Consider the following 20,105-nt stretch of genomic DNA (forward strand, 5'->3'; position numbering starts at 1 on the left):
CAAATCCACTGGGCTCCGGAGTCTCTCTCCTCCCCTTCCTCGGGTCCCAAGGGAGGAGGACGGACGCAGCAGGCTCTGAGGAAGGTATTTCCAGGGGGTGACCTGAGCCCTCACCCAGGCAGGGTTATTAATAGCCGGGCCATAGTGCCCCGCTAGGGGCGGGCAGGCTCCGGGGGATAGAGCGGCAGAGAGGGCGGGGCTGAGCAGAGCTGGGGGAGGAGAGTCCGGAGAAGCGGAGAAGGCCCCTCCCAGGCCCCTGGGAGCCCGGCTGCCCCCCTCAGAGGATTCTCTGGGACTGGTTCATCACCTCCGAATACTCCTGTGACAGGAGGCTTTTACAAAACCCGCCTCCAGCCCCAAGAAGCAATAAATAGAAGGCGCCCAGCCCACGAGAAGCAAGGAGAAGTTTCTAGGCCTGCGTCCCCGGGTTTATTAAGCTCTCGGCTTCACTCAGTGGCTCTGGCTGGGAGCCTGGACCGCTTGGGAGGACAGTGGCGGCTGGCTGATCTCCGGTGAAGCTGTGTGGAGAGGGGTCCTTGAGAATTCTGCTGGACCAACCGGAGGTCGCCTTCGGTGGCTGGAGTGTCTTTGGGGGCTCGGACCCCAGCCAAGTGTGTGCCTCATCCCTGGCAGTGGATGGTTCTGAATCTGAAGAATAAGCTTGGAAGGCCAGCGCACCCACCTCACCTTGCTGTGTGACCTTGGGCAGGTGGCTCCCTCTCTCTGAGCCTCTGTTTCCCCTTCAGCTCAGCAGCCACCATGGCTGACGGTCAGATGCCCTTCCCCTGCCACTACACGAGCCGCCGGCGCCGGGACCCCTTCAGGGACTCGCCCCTGTCCTCCCGCCTGCTGGACGATGGCTTTGGCATGGACCCCTTCCCCGACGACTTGACTGCCTCTTGGCCTGACTGGGCCCTGCCTCGACTCTCCTCCGCCTGGCCGGGGACCCTGAGGTCGGGAATGGTGCCCCGGGGGCCCACTGCCATGACCAGATTTGGGGTGCCTGCTGAGGGCAGGAGCCCCCCACCATTCCCCGGGGAGCCCTGGAAAGTGTGTGTCAACGTGCACAGCTTTAAGCCGGAGGAGCTGATGGTAAAGACCAAGGACGGATACGTGGAGGTGTCTGGTGAGTGGGGGAGGACAAGAAGGAGAGAATGGGGGTTGGGGGTGGGGAGGCCCCAGCCCCAAAGAGCCAGGAGGACACTCCCTTAGAGGGGACACTATGACAGCATGACACAGGTGACTTCAGGGCTCAGGATTGCAACCCATAAAGTTATCTTTACCGAAAAGCCCTTCTCTTCCGGCTCCCAGGAGAAATTTTAACCTTTTGGTGCAGCATCAACCAGCTAACAGGCAGGGAAATGGAAACCACACTGCCTGTTTTAACAGAATTTAATGTAAAGAATAATAGATATAGGGGTAGAAAAACAAAGAAGAAGCGGGGTTCATGCACCCCAACATCAAGACACAGTCCAGAAGGGGGTGTTTGTAACAAGCTCAGATTTCAAGGGAAACACCTTCCCCTTGTCCCACAGGAGGATACTGAGGCATAATCGCGATTACAAAGCTATGACGAGGTAACGTTGATTGAGCGCTTACTGTCTACCAGGCACCATGCTCAGCGCTTTACCTGTGGCATCTCAGTGAACACAAGCAGAAGAGGCAGGTCTTGTCTGTCTCTTCTTTTTACAGATGAGGAAACGGAAGTGCAGAGAGGTTAAGTCAGGAATGGGGAGGTCAGAAGCGAGTTGATATGTTGAGCACCTACTAGGTGCCAAGGGCTACAGCCTTTCTATTGCTGCTCTCAACTAATCCCATTTACTGCTGAGGAAGCTGAGCCCAGGCGGGGACTTGTCCAAGGACACGCCGTGAGTCAGCAGCCGGCAGAGTCGGGGCCTGCCCACATCCCATTCTGGAAGAGGGAATGTTTGGGGGAACAGGAAAGAGATGGACACTTAGTCCCTGTGAAGCAGAGCAGCGGGGGGTGGGGGGGGGGGGGAAGCTTTCTGTCTCTTCCCTCCCAATTAACATTCTATTAAAAAGCAGGTTCCTGGCAAGCTCCACCAGCCAGAAAATCAATAAAAGCCATTGCAAACAGGCTGGGTAGAGACAAGCCCCAGCAGAGCAGCCTTCGGGGGCGGGGTGGGGCGGGGGTGGGGGGAGGGGGAGTTTCAAAGGCTCGGGAGGGTGTGGTGGGTTAGGAGGCACACTGGAGCCTTATGCTGGTGGAGGGGGGCAGCCAGGGCTTCCTGAGTTGGCTGAGGAGCCAGACATCTGAAACCACTTCTCTGTGCTTTGTTTCCTTATCTGGAAATTGGGGTTCAAATGGCTGCACCGCCTGAGGACTGTTGTCTTAAAAGAGACAACACATGTTAAGTGTGTACAAAAAACAACAAGTATAAAGTGCGTACACAATGCCTAAAACACAAGGGATTGGTACTGTTGCTGTTGTTGATGTTGTTAAAATGCTGGGCACAAAGTAAGGCCCCAATTCATATACACATACATAATGAATGCTTGCTAGATGCTCCCTGAGACCTGGGCTCAAATCCCACCACCACTGTTTATACTTTCTGGGTGGATATGCACAAGAAAGTCTTTTCACTGGTCTGAGCCTCAGTTTACCCATCTAAAGAATGGGGGTAAATAATATCCAACTAGCAAGGCTGTAGGGAAGATGAAATATGCACAGTCTATGATAATAAATGCAGAGTGTCTGTAAGATGGAGCTGAAAATGTCTGCCTGGTACTCTGCAAACAAGGTGATTATTATCACTGCTCCTCCTGTCTTTGTTTTAATTAGGGTTTCAGAGGCTTCCATCCCTGGGTGGAGGGTCTCCCATACCCTGTGGCCCCTCCAGGAGACCTTTGTCCAACCTGGAGGACTTTTTCTCTCATTTTCCTTTCTAGATAGGATCTGGGAGTTCCAGGCTGCAATCCCAGCTGAGTACCTTACTAATCCAAGAGGCTCCGAGTAGTCACAGAGCCTCAGCTTCCACATCTGTAAAATGGGGTCATTGGGGGCTTAAATAAGACAAAAACAAGACAATGCCTTTTTAGGTTGAAAATGCTTCACAGCTGTGCACTTAGCAACTTTGACTTGACAGAATGCCAATGGCCTGAGAGTACATACAGAGATTCTTATAATAGGGATTTTAAAAATCAAATTGACATCCTGGGCTCCATTTAAAAAGCAATTTTCAAGGGACGTGGGAAGTCAGACCAGTCTCCCCTCCTACCTCGCTTAATGACACACCCATTCCTCCTGAAACTCTTCATGCAGGGCACTGTGCTAAAGGCTGACATGTGTTGGCTCACTGATTCCTCACATGGACTTCTGAGAAAATACGCATAGATTTGATACACCCACTTTACAGTTGAGGAAACTGAGGCCCAGACACAGTCACCTGAGATCATCTGCTTCTCCATAAAGAGGTCGGAAATTCAAAGTCAAGCCTGCTTAGACAGTTCAGAATCAGGATGACAGGATCTGCTTCTACAGTGGTCTGGGGCAAACCCTACCACCTCTTGGGCCTCACATGTACCCTTGGTTTTATAAGGAGTTGGACTAGATCAGTATTTGCCAAATGGCATGTTTTAAGATATCACTAGGAGTCTAATAAATTGGGGGAGGGGTTCCAGGATTTTCAAAGGTACCATATGAAGCAAAATTACAAACGGGTCTCCTTACTGCAGGACTTATCAGAGCCTTGAATTTGCTAATATAGTTTATGAATCTCTGAAAGGCGGCCCTGTCTTACCCAACCACATATGAGTGTCTAGGTCCAGGGAAGTGTTTGGAAATTGCTAGACTAAATGATTTCCATCATGCTTCACACACACCCCTCCCCCACCCCACAGTCACCAGCCAAGAAATGTTCTCTTCATGGGTCACTGGGCCAGGCTCTGATGGAGGAAGGAACTGGAAAGCCCCTAGGCCTTATTCCACCCCTTTTCCTTAATCCCAGGGCCTCTGCCTTCCCTGGAAACAGCATCTCCTTTCTTCAGCTGGGCCAGTGGCTTTCCCTGAAGTGCTGATGCTGCCCCTTGGCACCTACATCTCTCAGTGGCTGTGAGGGGCCTCTGGCTTCCCTGGCCTCTAGATGAGTTCTTTTTTATTTTTTAAAGACTCATAATAATTGCTTTTTATTTTTTCTATTTACAAAAAAATGTTCTATGGTAGAAAATGTAGATAGGAAAGCAAAATTAAAAAGTTAAAAATCAGTCATAGTACTTAAGCTGCCCCAATAAATAGATATTCAAATAACATGCAACTTCAGCTTCAACTGGAGCCTCTTAGCAGCACTCTCTTTCTACAGGTTAACTCCCTCCCCCAGCCCCCCTTCATGCAGCTGCCTTTGCTCAAAGATCCTCTCCCCAACCCCAGTACTCTATTTTCAGAGCATAGGCAGAGACATTTTGTTTCTGAGGACCAGTTCTTTCCTCAAATATCAAAATAAGCCAGAAGCATCCCCCTTTTACAACTTTTGAAGCAATTCTGTGACTCACTCTCACTGGCTCCTCACAGTACCCAATAATTAGAAAGTTGTCACCACCCCTGGAGAAAAGAAGAAACTGAGGTTCAGAGAGGAGGAGCAAAGTACTAGGAGATGTCAGAGCAGACTCAAACCCTAACCTACACCCCTGCCTTGGAGTCTTTGCTCCAGCACTTCCAAGCTGTGTGACCTTGGGCACATCACTTAACCTCTCTGAACTTCCCTTTCCCCATCCACAAAATGGTAATGCTTTCTAAGGTTTTTGTGAAAGATTAAGAGTTGATATCAGTAAGGTGCTTAGAACAGTGGTAGACACCAAGAAAGTGCGATATAAAGAGTTTGCTATTATTATTTTTACCATCGTCATCATTGTCGTTTATTACTGCCAGGATATTAAGTATGTAAAAGGGCTGAGTCAGAGGCACTGGCCTGTCCCCAGGGAAAGCAGGTCTCTGGAGGCCCAGGCTTTGGGGAGTGGACCAGGGAATAGACAGTGTTCCTTTGGCCACGGGCCTGTATCAGAACTGGGCAGCTGGTGGTCACGGACTTGGCAGGTCAGAATAAACTCTCCAAGCTCCAAGCAGCAGCACATTCGCAGAGGAGTATGTTCTAGTTAGGCGGACGCTCATGTTTAAAAAGGAATTCCTATGAATGTTCCCCTTTCTGCCCAGCTAGTGGGAGACTACATTGATGTAGTCTTTCCTAAGAGAAATTTAGCGACATACATAGCAAGCCTTCAAAATTCTAGAACATGAAATTTATCCTAGAAGTCATCAGGCTGGGTGTGACAATCTAGCTATAGGAATGTTCAGCACAGTGAGGTTCTTTCCAACGTCAAAAACCCTCTCAGTACCCCAAAGCCAAGGATTGGCTGAATGAATTTATATTTCCCTGCAGCCATTAAAAGTCATGTTGTTGGCAAATATATACCTATTGCTGATTCATCTTGATGTTTGGCAGAAACCAACACAGTTCTGTAAAGCATTTATCCTTCAATTAAAAAATAAATTAATTTTTTAAAAAGTCATGTTGTTGACAAATAGTTGCTGTAATATGGAAAAATGATTATAATGGGTCAACAAGAGAGAAAAACAAGTTCCGAACATAACATACAATATGATTTTTGATAAAATAGATGATATACATCTGTATTATATAACATGTATGCAACATATATAAAATGTATGCATTTCTCAGTAACAGGAAAATCTGGAACATATACAAAAATGTAGTTTTCTTGGGGTGATGCAGTTATGAAGGGTTTTGATTGTCTTTTCTTTCTACATTTTCAAACACATGCATTATCTTATAATCAGAAAAAGTTATTAATAAAGGAATAATGAATAATAAAAAGGTAATGAATAATGTAATCACCTATAAATTATCAGCTTAAAATCTTGACTGCAGTAAGACATTGTATTACACAAGGTTATTTACAGTCTAGATTCCAAAGCCCCTCAGAAGGGTGTCCCTGGGTAAATGAGCATTCTCGGCCCTGCAGTGTGGCCCCACAAATGAGGAGTTAATAATAATAGGAGCCTAATGACTCTGCTGGGCTCTAGTCCGCATTGTTTAGAGAGAAATTAGAGACACTGTCTCCCTTAAAAACAGAACAAAAACCAAAGACCCAAGAGTGGGGAGGGGCCAAAGGGTTCAGAATTTGTTACATAAATTGCAACATGACAGCCAGTCTGCACCTAAGCCCTCTTGTAATTTCGTATTTTTACTTCCTAAGGGAAGAGAAAAAGCCCTTGTCTTCCAGGAGGAGGAGTGGGCAGGTGGAATTTCATATCCATGTTGCTTCATGTGTCATTTCTCAGGGAAGCACCCTTTGGGTGTTTTCTGCTTTGTTTTTGGAGATGGATGCATTATTATTTCCAGGCAGTTCTTTCAGGACTAGGTACAGATAATGCGGCTCAAAGAACTAACTGGAAGCTGGAACAGGCACAGGGGCAGCGGACCTCAGTCCTTGGCTTAGTTTCCAAGAGTTGGTTCTGAGGCCTGGGCTGCCACACAGTTGCTGGGTGAGCTTGGACCCATCCCCGGGCCTGAGTTTTCACATCAGTAACTGAGGGAGAAAAGAAGCCCATTCTCAGAGCTGGGAAAGGGCTCTGTGCGTTATAAAGCCCAGGGGGCTGGCAAACTAGCCTGACTTGTATCCTCTCGCTCATTCTGGGATGTTGGGCTCAAGGATCTCCTGGCTGGTTAGGAGCAAAGGGTGAGATGTGAGACTTAGAAGGTGCAGTGCAGGGTCTTAGAAGACAGGACGCCATCCCTGTGATTTCCTGGGCCTTAACTCCTAATCACCTACAAGTCATGGTCAAGGCCTCCCGACCTACCCGTTGTCACACTGCATCTTCACAACAGCCTGGGAGGTGGTTTCAAGAGGGTCTACTTAGCAGAGGAGGGAGCAGAGGCTCAGACAACTGGAGCCTCTAGACCGAGCCCCGGGCCACACAGGAGGCCAGGGCAGCATTCCCATCTGAGCGGAATCCTGAATGATGCCCACGGGACGCAGACGCTGACTTGTGATTTTCCTCTCCCTTCCAGGTAAACACGAAGAAAAGCAGCAAGAGGGGGGCATCGTCTCCAAGAACTTCACAAAGAAAATCCAGTAAGTAACCTGGCAGTTGGATTTCAGGGGAGGATTGGAGTGGGGGCGGCATGCCTGGGACCCATCTTGGGCCTCTCCTTCAAGAGACCCGCCCCAGGGCAGGGAATTGAACCCCGTGAGAAGTTAAACAAACCTACAGTGGGTTCCCAGAAAGGGGGATGCCAGTTCATCTTCTCAGTGCCCTGTGAGGTGGGATTAACAATCTCGTTTTGTAGATGAAGAATTCAAGAATAGGAGAGGCAAGACTACTCGTCCACGATTCCATGAAAATCAGGGTACTCACCCACCCACGTGACATCATGCCTCCAGATTCCTAATAGAATCTTTCAAGGGTTGCTTGTTCCAAGTCTCCCATGGCCTTCCCTAGGGCACCCATAAGAATTAGGCTGGAAAGTGTCCTGCTATCTTCGACCTAGAAGGGCTCTGAGGCTGAGAGATTGGGAGAAAGAAAGGGCAAGTTTTGCCAAGGGGAGTGAGAAGGGCTGAGACTGGGGGATTATGCGAGTAGCAGGAAGGCCACCACCAGGCTGAGCCAAAGAATAAAAGACAGACGGAGGCCCTGATGGCAATACCTGTAGGGAGAAAAGTCTCACAGCGATGTGCCAGTGGCTGGCTGCTTCACAGATACCTCGGCCCCCTAAATGGCACCCCGCCCCTCTGTGCACTTCCGGTTCTAAAGTCTATTCTAGTCCCGTTTCACCTTTGAAGCAAAGGTATGCAGTGGGAAAAGAGACAGAACCCTCCTTGTATTATGGGGAAACTAAATCCCCCAGAGGTGAAAGGATACACCCAGGGTCCTGAAAATGAGCATTCATAACAGCCCCAAACACACTCTTGAACTCTTGAGTTCACCATGTTCAGTTCTTGAGCAAGGAATGCCCTTTCCTCATTCATAAAAGGAAGGGATGCTGAGCCTTGTGGAGATACCCACAAAGGAAATGAGATCACAGCTCGTGGTGGGCACATAGCAGGTCCCCATAAGTTTCGGTTTGTTTTTACTACTATCATTGTTATTGAATCTTAACCCTTCCCCTCACCCCAGCAAAGCTGTCCTGTGTCTGGACAGATGGCACAGGCTAAATTCTGAGGCTGCTTTTAGCTTTAAGCTTCCACAATCCTGTCTCTCCCACCATGTGCCCATTCCTAACCCACCAGGCGCCTCTGGAGTACTCAAAAGCCTGCAGACACTTCCTGATAAGGCAAATGCCAAATATTTTTTATCCCTGGCTGGCCTGCCATCACCAAGACCCACACCTTCCCCTAGTACCACAGCCAGATCAGACGTTGCTGAGAGGGGAGAGATGGGGAGAGAGGAGAGAGATGGGAGAGGAGTGAGAGGGCTGATGTTTCTTTTAAGAGACTGAAATAAGGTCTCAGGATGCAGTCACAGGCAGGTCAAAGCTGTGAAAGGGACTGAGCCAGAAAGAAGTCAGCAAATTCATCATCTCTAAAGACAGCCGTTTTCATGGATCTCGCCATCTCTGAGGCCTCCGGGAAAAAACAGCTTGCTGTGAGTTACTTGACCAGATAGAAATGCCTAAAGCTGCCAGAAGCAGCGGCACTACTCAAATGGGGCTCGGCAGCTGAGCTGGGCTGTTTTTACAATATTGAACTAATCATGGCCAGGACCACCCTCCCCCTAGAGGCTCTCCTCGGTCACTTGACCATCCTGATGCTGTTCGCAAACCCTCCAAACCTCCCCGTGTTCCAACAACCAAAGAGCCCCCAGGACCCTCCTCCATCACCATGTCATGGATCCACCCATTCCAGTTGGTCAATGTCCAGCTGTGCCAGTCATTAAATACTTTGAATCTCACTTCTGGGTGTAGGGAGTCCTGGCGCCACGACTGAGTGGGTGACTTGGAGCGACGTGCTAAACTGCTCTGGGCTTCTGTCCCACCTTCCCTTAGGATGAGGAGTGAGAGAATGTGTACAGACTCAGTGCCCAGCCCATGGGGACTAATCTACTAGAGACTCAGCAAGACTGGAATCACACAGGAGCAGCTGGGAGTCCTGAGACCTCCCGGCCCTGCCCTGACTCCATCCCCAAGCAGCGGGACTGGGGTTTGGGACAGCCCCGGCCCCCTGTCAGAGGTCTCATTGCCTCTCCCAGGAAATACTCCAGTCATTAGAGTTTAGGGAAGCTCCTTAAACCCAGCTGAGGCCTTTGGAGATTTCCTCCCAGACACGATGCTCCAGCCGTCTGCCTTGCCCACAGCTAGGGATTCTTCCCAACACACACATCCCCTTGGGAAAGACCCCGATTTGACTGGATGAGGGAGAGACTGGAGAGACTGGAATTTGCAAGTCTGTTCCAGTGCAGGGCAAAGACTGGAGATGAGGGCTTTTCCACACTTCCCTGGAGTGAGAGACCAGGGAATGCAGGAAGTCATCAACAGAGGATGCCCAGAACCAAAGCAGACTTTAGTGTCTTTGCTCCACAGCTTCCCTGGTATCTGATCTGCCGTTTGCAGCCCCCTATGGTGTGTCAAGAGCCAGGTTAAGAGATGTAGAGGTTTGGGACTTCCCTGGTGGTGCAGTGGTTAAGATTCTGTGCTTCCAATGCAAGGGGTGTGGGTTCAATCCCTGATTGGGAAACTAAGATCCCACATGCTACAGCCAGTAAATAAATAAATAAGCATCTAATGCAAGCTCCGAGGATCATTAAAAAAAAAAAAAAGTTTCTTAATTGAAAACTCATTCCATAGACAGGACACAAGACAATGGTGCCTTTTTTTTTTTTTTTTTTTAAGATGTAGAGGTTTAATTTTATGTCATCTTTAAAAGAATCCTGTAGAGTAGGTATTGGGCTTCCCAGGTAGTGCTGGTGGCAAAGAACCCACCTGCCAATTCGGGAGACGTAAGAGACACAAGTTCGATCTCTGGGTTGGGAAGATTCCCCTGAAGGAGGGAATGGCAAACCACTCCAGTATTCTTGCCTAGAGAATCCCATGGACAGAGGAGCCTGGCGAGCTATAGTCCATAGGATCACAAAGAGTCTGACAGAGCTGAAGCAACTTAGCACAGCACGCAGAGAGCTGGTATTTTTAAGCTCATTTCGTGGGTTAGAAAACTGAGGCTCAAAGGTTGACAGGACTCAGGTAAGGTCACATGGCCGTAACAAGCAGGTCTGGGATTGCACACGGTCTCCCCATCTTCAAAGCCCACGAACTTCCTACTTGGTTGTGCCGTCACTTCGGTCGTGTCCGACTCTTTGCAACCCTGTGGACTGTAGCCCACCAGGCTCCTCTGTCCATGGGATGCTTCAGGCAGGAATCCTGGAGTGAGTTGCCATGCCCTCCTCCAAGGGATCTTCCCGACCCAGGGATCTATTCCCTGTGTCTCTTGTCTCCTGCATTGGCAGGCAGGTTCTTTACCACTAGCGCCACCTGGGAAGCCCTCCTACTTGGCTGGATGGGAGAGACCAAATGAGTCATTCACAAACCATCTTCAATTATTTTTTTGCCTTCTGTGCTTATGTCCCTATACTATTATTTGCTTGTGATTTTTTTTTCTTTTTAATCAACCCACTTTTGATAAAGTTCAGTTCTTATCAGTCAAACATTCACTCACTCAAGAAGGCAATTGTGAAATAAACCCAAAGCAAAATGTGGTTAAATTCTGACTAGACAGTGTTGCCTGCCTGAGGGCCTAAGTCATAGATCCGCTCTTTCTTTGTTGAAAGAGAGAAAATATCAAGAGATAGTAGAAGCTGAGGTGTTACAGCCATGTTAAAGCTCTATGTTAACAGAGCTGAGACTTTCCCTTAGTTGTAAATGAAAGGATTTAGTTCCTTTAGGTTCAATCACCATAGATCTTCCCACCGGTTTCGTTGAACCTCAGTCCCTTTTGCAAGAGGACCCAGGAGGAATAGCTCTCCCACCAAGTGGGTTCAACATAGAGGCCACCTGGTAAGAGCCCTTGAATGAGTCTGTTCCCATACTGGGGCCTAAGTTTCCCCATGTGTAATATGGGAACATTGTCCTGGATAGCTGACATCCTTTTGGCCGCTGACATTTCATGGGTCAGTGATGATGCTAAAATAGTCACAGCTATCGAGGTGCCCACTTGTACATCTGATGCCTACAATGACAATGTGGAAGCAGATGCCTATTGAGCACTTCCTATATGCCAGGCACTGTGCTAAGCCCTTTGCTTTCATCATGCTACATAATTCTCACACCACCCTAAAAGATAGGTGCTGTTTTAAACCACCTTTACTTGTGGTCAGAGAGGTGAGATCACTAACCCAAGATCACACAGTCAGGAAGAGGTGTGATTTGAACTCCAGTCCGCCTGCCTGTGGAGTCCTTGCTTATGGACCATGGCTGCCCTGTCGTATGTCCCAGGTGCCCTAGGGGTTGGCGTGCAAAGGGTTACACAGAGTCAGCCCATCCCCCCAGCCAACAGTGGTGATGGTTTGGTCGCGAAGTCATGTCTGACTTCTGTGACCCCATGGACTGTAGCCTGCCAGGCTCCTCTGTCCATGGGATTCTCCAGGCAAGACTATTGGAGTGGGTTGCCATTAGGGAGGTCCAAACTTTTGGCCTTGTCTCTACTTCAGAAGTTTGGCTTGGCAGTTGCCCAGGTTCCCCTTCTCTCCCCCTCTTCCCTGCAGGCTCCTTGTTAATCAGGAATCTCCTAGGTAGATGCAGTTCATGTGGCTACAGGTGGCTGTTCACAGCAAAAAACCTCCCCAAGCCCTCCAGGAAGGGTCCTGCCCGTGACTGGCATGGGCTCACTTTACTGCCTGGTTCTTTCATCAAGACCCCTGCGTTTACAACAGGTGGAATCAGCCTAGACCGGTGGGAAGATCTGGGTGATTGAACCTCCTGGCTTTCCCTACCATGGACTTTCTTCAAAAGTCTGGTGCCTGGGAGAGGAGGCAGAGTGTCATGATCAGTTGCTCTTGAGTTTGGAGACCAGGATTCCAGTTCTCTTCCCATGTGCTACTTGCCAGCTGTGTTACCTTGGGCAAATCAGTTCACCTCTCTGATCTCAATCGCCTCATCTATGTATTAGGGATAGTCATGGAATTGCCTGGTGGGATTATTATTTTTATAACAATAATGATTATGATTATTAAATTTATTATTTTGATAATAATAAAAATAATTATGTTTGATAATAGTCCCACCAGGCAATATCAAAAATATTTTCTTTCAAATGAATAAAAGAGTGTTTGGCTGTATTAAAAATAATAAATGAATCTTCTACTTTCCCTAGGCTTCCTGCAGAGGTGGATCCTGTGACAGTGTTTGCCTCCCTTTCCCCAGAAGGCCTGCTGATCATCGAAGCTCCCCAGGTTCCCCCTTACTCACCGTTTGGAGAGAGCAGTTTCAACAACGAGCTTCCTCAAGATGGCCAGGAGGTCACTTGTACCTGAGACCCCAGTCTTGGCCCTTTGTTGTTCCCTCCCGAACCCCTGGGCTTCTCTGATTCCAGGATACATTACTATAGCTGAACTCGTAGATTTAGTGTGGCTAAAATGCTGGGGGTCGGGGTGGATTGACCAGATTCCCTGGATAGTGTCAGTAGTAGGTTTTTCTGCAAGATGGCTCAGTTGACAGGTCATGCTCCATTGTATTAGGCCAAAGTGCTGGGGGTTTTCCTTTCTTTACCTTTTCTATCATGATGAAAATGTTGCACATTTTACAGTTGCAAAACAAATAAAAGGGGACATAACATTTCACTTTGTATCTTATCTTGCAGCTAATGCAAGAGTTGCTTTTCTCTGGGGACCGGGATTCCCATTCTGGGCTCCCAATGTCCATACCTGCCCCTTGGTTTGGTTGATGGAGCCCTCGTAGCTTACCCACAGTGTTTCTGCAGCCCTGGTTTACAAAGGGTTATAGACAGGTCTTATATCCCCATATGGGATTTATCCAGCAACCGCATGAAAACAGACAGTGCCGTGTGCCCTCCACCCAGGCATTTATAGCATGTTCCCAAGCTGGCACTCCCCAAGGACTTTAGAAGTCCTTTAGTTTATTCTCTGGTTAAAGTCCCCCCTTTCTTGTGTCTCCTATGTCCAAGTCGGGATTTTTACAGAGGGGGCTGTCTCCAGACAGCTCCACCAGGAACCAAGCAGAGGCCAAATAGTCTGGCAGGCAGGCTAGTGGTGTTGTGTATATGGGTGGGACGTGTGTGTCATTGTTATTTGAATTGTGCTGTTGTTTAGGGAAAATAACAGTAAACAGTAATAAAAGGAACTGATGTTATTAGCCTTGCGTGTTGTTTTGATGGGAACCAAATGCTGTACCACTTAGATATGCAACATCAGTTAGGGGTACTTGTGGTTGCAAATAATAATGTTCAATGCACTGTGGCTTAAATGGTATAAATATCTTAACTTTACAGGAAGTTTAGATATGAGTGATTTCAGAATTATTTTTTCAGCTGTTATGCCACCAAGAACCCAGAGTCTTTCTATCGTTTTTCTCTACCATCTCTGATGAGTCTACAAGTTCTATCCTCATGTTTGCAAAAAAGGCCGCAGCAGCTCCAAGCATCTGAACCTCATATGGCCATGTACAGGAAGAGAAGGCAAGGGTAAAAAAGTCTTTTTGTCTGACTTTCTCTTTCATCAGTAAGCTCTTTTCCAGAAGCTCTCTCTCAACAGTCTTCTTTCTTTTTTTTTCATTGACCCAAACTGGGTCACATGAGTTTGTTGAAGCCAGTCCCTGGCAAAGGGAAAGGAATGGCCATGATAGGCTTAGATCAATATTGATTTGTCCTTCGAGGCCTGGAACATTGCTACTTGAAAAAGCAAGGTTCTGTTAGGAAGGAGGAAAGGGTCAGTCAACAATCCACACACTGATGCTGCCAGGAGCCCAGAACCCTGAAAGTCTGGTGGTAGGGAGCGTGCTACCACAGCGCATCAGTTAGAACTGTTTCTGTGCTAAGTGCTAGGAAGCTCTACTCCAACTGATTGAAGCAAAAAGGGGTATTTATTTGGGTACAACTGAGAAGTCCAAGATAAATGCTGCTTTCAAGTTTCTAATGATTTAATAGAACTCAGTTTGTCTCTTGTTCCCACGGTGTCGGCTCCACTCCTAGTCGCCCTGTTGCCCCCCACACCTCCTGCTCCTAGCTGTCATGTCCCCGGGCCCTTTCATGTGACCTCAAGACAGGTACCATCACTACACCACCACCCCACCACCCACATTCCGGTCCCCAGCGAGAAAAGCCAGGCTTTTCTCATCACGTCTGCTGAGAGTCATTCTAATTGGACCAGCTTGGGTCACATGACCATCCCTGAGTTAAGCACGGCCCAGAAAATCAGTACTTTGATTGGTAAGCCCTGGGTCACATGCTCCATCCCTGGAGCCCATCTCCTTTAAGCCTCCCTGACCCGCAGGAAGTAGATGTTACCTTTACCATGAAGAAGTTGCCTCTAAGTGGCTTGGGTAAGTCCCATGGTGATGGTAGAACTCAACTTTTGTTTTAGGAGGAATTAATAATTTATAAAATTAGTAATTTTTTTTTCCATCTAAGTGTAGTTGCTTTGGGTATCCCAGGTGGCACTGGGGTAAAGAACCCGCCTGCTAATGCAGGTGATGTAAGAGACAGGTTTAACCCCTGGGTCAGGAAGATCCCCTGGAGGAGGGCATGGCAGCACACTCCAATATTCTTGCCTGGAGAACCCCACGGACAGAGGAGGTTGATGGGCTACTATCCATAGGGTCGCAAAGAGTTGGGCATGACTGAAACGACTTAACACGCATGCATAGTTGATTTATGAGCTGCTTTTTAAGAGTACCTCCAAACTGCCAATGACAGCAGAATCAGTGACTATTTCCTGAGCATCTACTTATTTTGGTCCTTTTCTGGGAGCCAAGCGTATAGCAGACAATGAGCCATGATTCCTTCCCTCAAGCAGCTTGAAGAGCGGCTACACAGGTGTCAGGTAACAGAAAGCCTGCATGCTAAGTCACTTCAGTCGTGTCCGACTCTTTGAGATCCTGTGGACCGTAACCCTCCAGGCTCCTCTGTCCACAGGATTCTCCATGCAAGACTATTAGAGTGGGTTGCCATGCCCTCCTTCAGGGGACCTTCCTGACCCAGGGATCGAACCCTCATCTCTTGCATCTCCTGCATTGGCAGGCGGGTTCTTTACCACTAGTGCCACCCGGGAAGCCTGACCCTCACTAAATCCTCCGTGTGCCAGGCCCTGTGCTAGGTGCCTTACGTGTATTAATAGGTTTAATTGCCATATAACCCTATGAGGATTACCAAACCAAACTGGGGTCCCCTGGCCCACGGTGGTAAAGCCAATCTACTGACACCAGGTTGTGGAGGACAGTGCAGTGTTTACTGCAGGGCACTGAGCGCAGAGCCCAGGCAGCTAGCATTCGAAAGGCCTGACCTCCCTGATGGCTTTCAGGGAGAGGTTTTTGAAGCCAGGGTGAGGGTAAGGGTTGTGGGGTGTGTGAACAGCTCGTGGATGTTCTTCTGATTGGCTGGTGGTGAATTACTTGGGAGTCGACATCATCAGCCTCCTGGTCCCCAGGTTGCCCGTGGCGTCCACGTGCTTATTGTCAGTAGTTAGCTTCTTCCACCTGGTCGGGGTTTCAACCTCTGCAAAACAGCTCGAAGGATTTGTCTCAGAATATTATCTATAGCCCTTGAGAAGGAACTAAAGGTCCTGGACTTTGTTTAATGGCTAAACAATTATTTTGTGCTGCTTGACTGTTTCCCTTTGTTTCTGGCTTTTCTTACTTCCCTGATTAAACTTATTCTTTAGAACTCAGGGAAGGCCTGGGAGGCTAAAGTTTTAGAACAAACAAGAGTCAGGTGAAGAATGGAGGAGGGATGGTGAGGTGGGGAGGAGGGTCTGTCCTGCAAAGGCCCCTGCTCAGTTACATGAGGTTGGTTCAACTCTTATCTCCATTTTACAGATGAGGAAACTGATCCAAGGAAGGACTAAGTATACAGCCCCAAATCATACACCTGGTAAGCCACAGGCTGGGGTTGGGGTGTGAGGGGGTCCTGACCCCACTAGTAACTGTAACCCTCTTCTGCCTTTCTCTCAGCAAAGCAAAATCTAAGTGTGCCTTATGTGAGTCTGTAAAAATTTTGGGAAGAGAAGTTATATTTCAAGTTGAGGCTTTGCAAAGGACTTGGGGTTGGGGACAATTTCTCAGGGGAGGGTTCACTCCATGGTGGTCAGAGTTGAGCAAGCAGGATTAGGGATGGGGAGGTCCCTTCCCGGCAGAAGAAAATACATGAGCCAAGGTGAAAGGTATGTCCCTTTTACAATCCTTCGATGGTTCCCCATTGTTCAAAGGATTGAGTCCAAGCTTCATTCAAGACTTGCAGAGCCTTCTGGGATCTTTCCCCAGGTCCCCTCTCTCCCCCAGCTCCCCTAACTCCCTCCGCTTGCACTGTGGGCCCACCTAACCTCCCTCTGTTCCTCTAACCAGACAGGCCCTCTCTTGCTCCCAGAACTTTGAATACACTGCTCTCTTGCTCCAATGCTTATTCCTCCAGCCCCTTCTTTGGCTAAATCTTTAAGATCTCAGCTCAGACTCCCACCAGACTGGCCAGAGGCCCTCATCATTACCCTCATCCCAACCTAGCACATCTTGAAACAGCTGGGAATTTGTGTAGCAGAATAAGTAATAATAACAATCACAAAACCCCAAACTGATCCAAACTGCTCTGCTTTAAAGAATGAGGGGAGAAATCGTCCAAGTAAAGGGAAAGATCCCTACTAATTTAATATTTGTTCAACAAATATTTACTGGGCATGTGCAAAGCACAAGGCAACTGGGCTGGGTGTGAGGTTACCCTTTCTTCCCACTTTGAGAACCTGGTGAGATAAAGAGAAAAGTAAAGCTTTCATTTCAGTGGTCATTCATCAGTTTTGGGTCACTGAAGGTGAGACCCTGAGCAGACAGAATAGAGAGCCCACTCAATGGAAATAAATATGTATTGAATGGATGGTTGAATGAATGAATGGTGAGTGTGGGTCTCCCTGGGAAATGAGCCCAAGAGCCTGATCTCAGACCCCAGAAACCCAGCTTATTTCAGTTCTGAGAGGTTCCAGTTTAGAAACACAAGCATTGTCCTCAGAACAGATGACTAGGCCCCTCCCCAGAGATCTCCAGTGATATGACAGAGGAATATCGTTCCGGGGTCTCACGTCGATGATGCTGCCAGGGTAGGGGCTGCCCAGAACCTGCTTCTATACTCCACTTCCTTGACCTAGCTCCCTGGAAAGTTGTATCCTCCACCCATCTCCACCCGCCTCCCAACTGCCTGCCAGCCAGCCGCTGCCAATGGTGATATATGGAGATGACTTGATTTGACCTTGAAGGGAAGAAACAAATTAATGTGTCTCAAAATAAATTCTGGGAATCAGTGACTGGCTTTTCCTCCACCCCCTCCTCTAAGTGCCTCACAAGTTGTGCATCATAATGTGAAAATCAATACTGTCTCGTCCACGAGCCAACACCTGGAGCTGGTGGGGTACGGGCTGTGGGAGGTCCCCTCCCACCCAACAGCCAGGAGTTGTCAGAAGGGGTGGGAGGACTCATGGTCTGTTGTGAGCTCTGCTTTCTGGTTGCTGAGGGCTGACTCAAGTCACCCTGTCTGTGGTGAGAGCAGCCCACTCGACCACCAGCTCCAAGTCCTCCCAGGTGTGAGCAGATGGGGACTCCCTGGGGGCTCCCAAGGAAAAGGGAAAGGCAGTTGTGTGAAATGGTATCTCCAGGGTCATTCTCCAAGGAGAACTGAGATACGGGGAGGGGAGGAGACTCTAGGCCCAGGCCCCACGATTCAGCCATTCAGTGTATATTTACTGAGTGCCTTTCTTCAGACTTGGCACCAATTCAACTATATACCCAGGTACAATGGAGCCCGGTGTCCAAATATTGAAACACTTTAGCACCATTTGATAAATAGCCCTGCCTCTTAAGCTGCCCCGCTACCGTCCTATCCTTCACTGAGCACTTCTTTTTGTTCTAATGCTTTGACCACTTGGCACCTTGCTGACCCTGGAGGGACTGTGCCTTCCAGAGATAGCCTGCAGGCATGCCTGTCTTATGGAAACCAATCCAGAGCCCCCACCACAAGCTTTATCACATTCTGAGCTACTACCCACCTGCCCTGCTCATTCCAGGTCAGGTACCAAACAACTAGGGCCAGCCCCTATGCCTCAGAGCTTACTGAAATGATTCAAACTAGGCCATTCCAAGTCTGTTTCCTCCACCTCACCTGTTCATTCTCACAAAAACCACAATACAGGCTTCCTTCTGCCTCACGAATGTCCACCTTCCCTCTGCCTCACGAATGACCCTGTGCTTCCCCGTGTGGCCCCCAAAGCACGGTCAGTCCCCTCCTCTTGGAATCTGAGTATAACAAGTTATTTTTTTTTTCAATTGCAATCATCATCTGATCTTTTAACTATTCCATACCTACATAACAATAAAAGCGACATTTTGAAATCTAGACACGTTCCTCCCTCTACCCTCTCCCATTTCTTTCTAGGAACCAGTAGCTGCCTTTGGACCAGTGGCCATTCTGAATAACCAGTGTCCTGGTCCTGCAAGTTATTAAAGGTTTTTAATATCTCCCTCCCCACCCCCAGGCCTCCTATGTATCAAGTACCATGCTGGATGCTGGAGAATAAGACAGACGTGAATCTCTGGCCTTGAGGGTATTATGGGAGTCTCAGGCCATATGTAACAAGCAAAGAAAACAGCAGGGCCCAGGGCTGAACTAAGTGTGAGCTCTGAGATCATGGAGCACCAAGGCTGTTAGGGTTCTGAATTCTGATCCCAGTTCTGCTGCTCCCCTCTCCATATCCCTTTGTGTGACCTTGACCTCTGTAGGTGGGCATTTGTTTACTTTTCATTAAAAAAATTTTTTTGACCACACTGTGCAGCATATGAGATCTTAGTTCCCCAACCAGGGATTAGGACTTGTGCCCTCTGCAGTGGAAGCATGGAGTCTTAACCTCTGGACCACCAAGGAAGGCCCATTTGTTTTCTTATTTGCAAAAAATGTGTGATGGTGATGCAGGGCTGGTGTGAGGATTACATGTATGCATGCAAAGTGCTCAGCCCACAGGTGCTCATGCAGAATAAGTCCACATGGATGGGGAGCAGTAGGTGGTCTCAGTCTGAACCCTGCCTGGAAGGTGGAAAGGAGAGTCTGCCAGGGACCCATGTCAGGTTGGAGAAGGCAATGGCAACCCACTCCAGTACTCTTGCCTGGAAATCCCATGGATGGAGGAGACTGGTGGGCTGCAGTCCATGGGATCGCTAAGAGTCAGACACGACTGAGCGACTTCACTTTCACTTTTCATGTTCATGCATTGGAGAAGGAAATGGCAGCCCACTCCAGTGTTCTTGCCTGGAGAATCCCAGGGATGGGGGAGCCTAGTGGGCTGCCATTTCTGGGGTCGCACAGTCGGACACGACTGAAGCGACTTAGCAGCAGCAGCACATAAGGTTACTGAACCAGTAGCCCCGAGTCTGTACCTGACACTCTCCCAGCACCTGCCTTCCAATTCTTAATGTCTCCATTTGGGAGAAGAAGAGTGGGAATTAGAGGCATTGAGGGGATTTCAGGCTCCAGTGTCAGGGGTCTAGGGGTAATCCTGATACCATGCCTCTATCATCTTAGTTGCCAACCCTCACCCCCTTGCCCAAGAATGAACCTATTGTGTTTTTAATTCAACTTTTACTTTATATTGGAGTATAGTTGATTGACAATGTTGTGTTAGTTTCAGGTATACAGCAAAGTGATTCAGTTACACATATATTCATTCTTTTTCAGATTCTTTTCCCACAGAGGTTATTACAGAATATGGAGTAGAGTTCCCTGTGCTATACAGTAGGTCCTTGTTGATCATTTATTTTAATAGACTAGTATGTATATGTTAATCCAAAACTCCTAATTCATCCTTCCCTCCACCTTTCCCCTTTGGTAACCATAAGTTTGTTTTCAAAGTTTGTGAGTCTGTTTCTGTTTTATAAACAAGTTCA

The 20,105-nt window shown here is 48.2% G+C and overlaps 2 protein-coding genes across 4 annotated transcripts in view; both read left to right on the top strand.

The window, feature by feature from the left end:
* The first annotated feature begins 264 nt into the window (after nucleotides 1-264).
* HSPB8 (heat shock protein family B (small) member 8) lies at nucleotides 265-13,334 on the top strand. Its single transcript, XM_006060959.4, has 3 exons — nucleotides 265-1,126; nucleotides 7,047-7,110; nucleotides 12,337-13,334. The coding sequence occupies exons 1-3, from the start codon at nucleotides 760-762 to the stop codon at nucleotides 12,494-12,496; spliced, it is 591 nt and encodes a 196-aa protein (XP_006061021.1). The 5' UTR covers nucleotides 265-759; the 3' UTR covers nucleotides 12,497-13,334.
* Nucleotides 13,335-13,473: 139 nt separating this feature from the next.
* Nucleotides 13,474-20,105, top strand: part of CCDC60 (coiled-coil domain containing 60) — a 281,662-nt gene continuing 275,030 nt past the window's right edge. For 2 of the 3 annotated variants that reach the window (XM_044930161.2, XM_044930162.2), the window contains exons 1-2: nucleotides 13,474-14,519; nucleotides 16,011-16,065. The gene's annotated coding sequence lies outside the window, so the exon portion shown is untranslated. Of the gene's footprint in view, nucleotides 14,520-14,746; nucleotides 15,020-16,010; nucleotides 16,066-20,105 lie in introns of those variants that run through there. The other variant, XM_044930163.2, reaches the window with a different exon arrangement.

The sequence above is a fragment of the Bubalus bubalis genome, chromosome 17, assembly GCF_019923935.1.
Source record: "Bubalus bubalis isolate 160015118507 breed Murrah chromosome 17, NDDB_SH_1, whole genome shotgun sequence".
Lineage (NCBI taxonomy): Eukaryota > Metazoa > Chordata > Mammalia > Artiodactyla > Bovidae > Bubalus > Bubalus bubalis.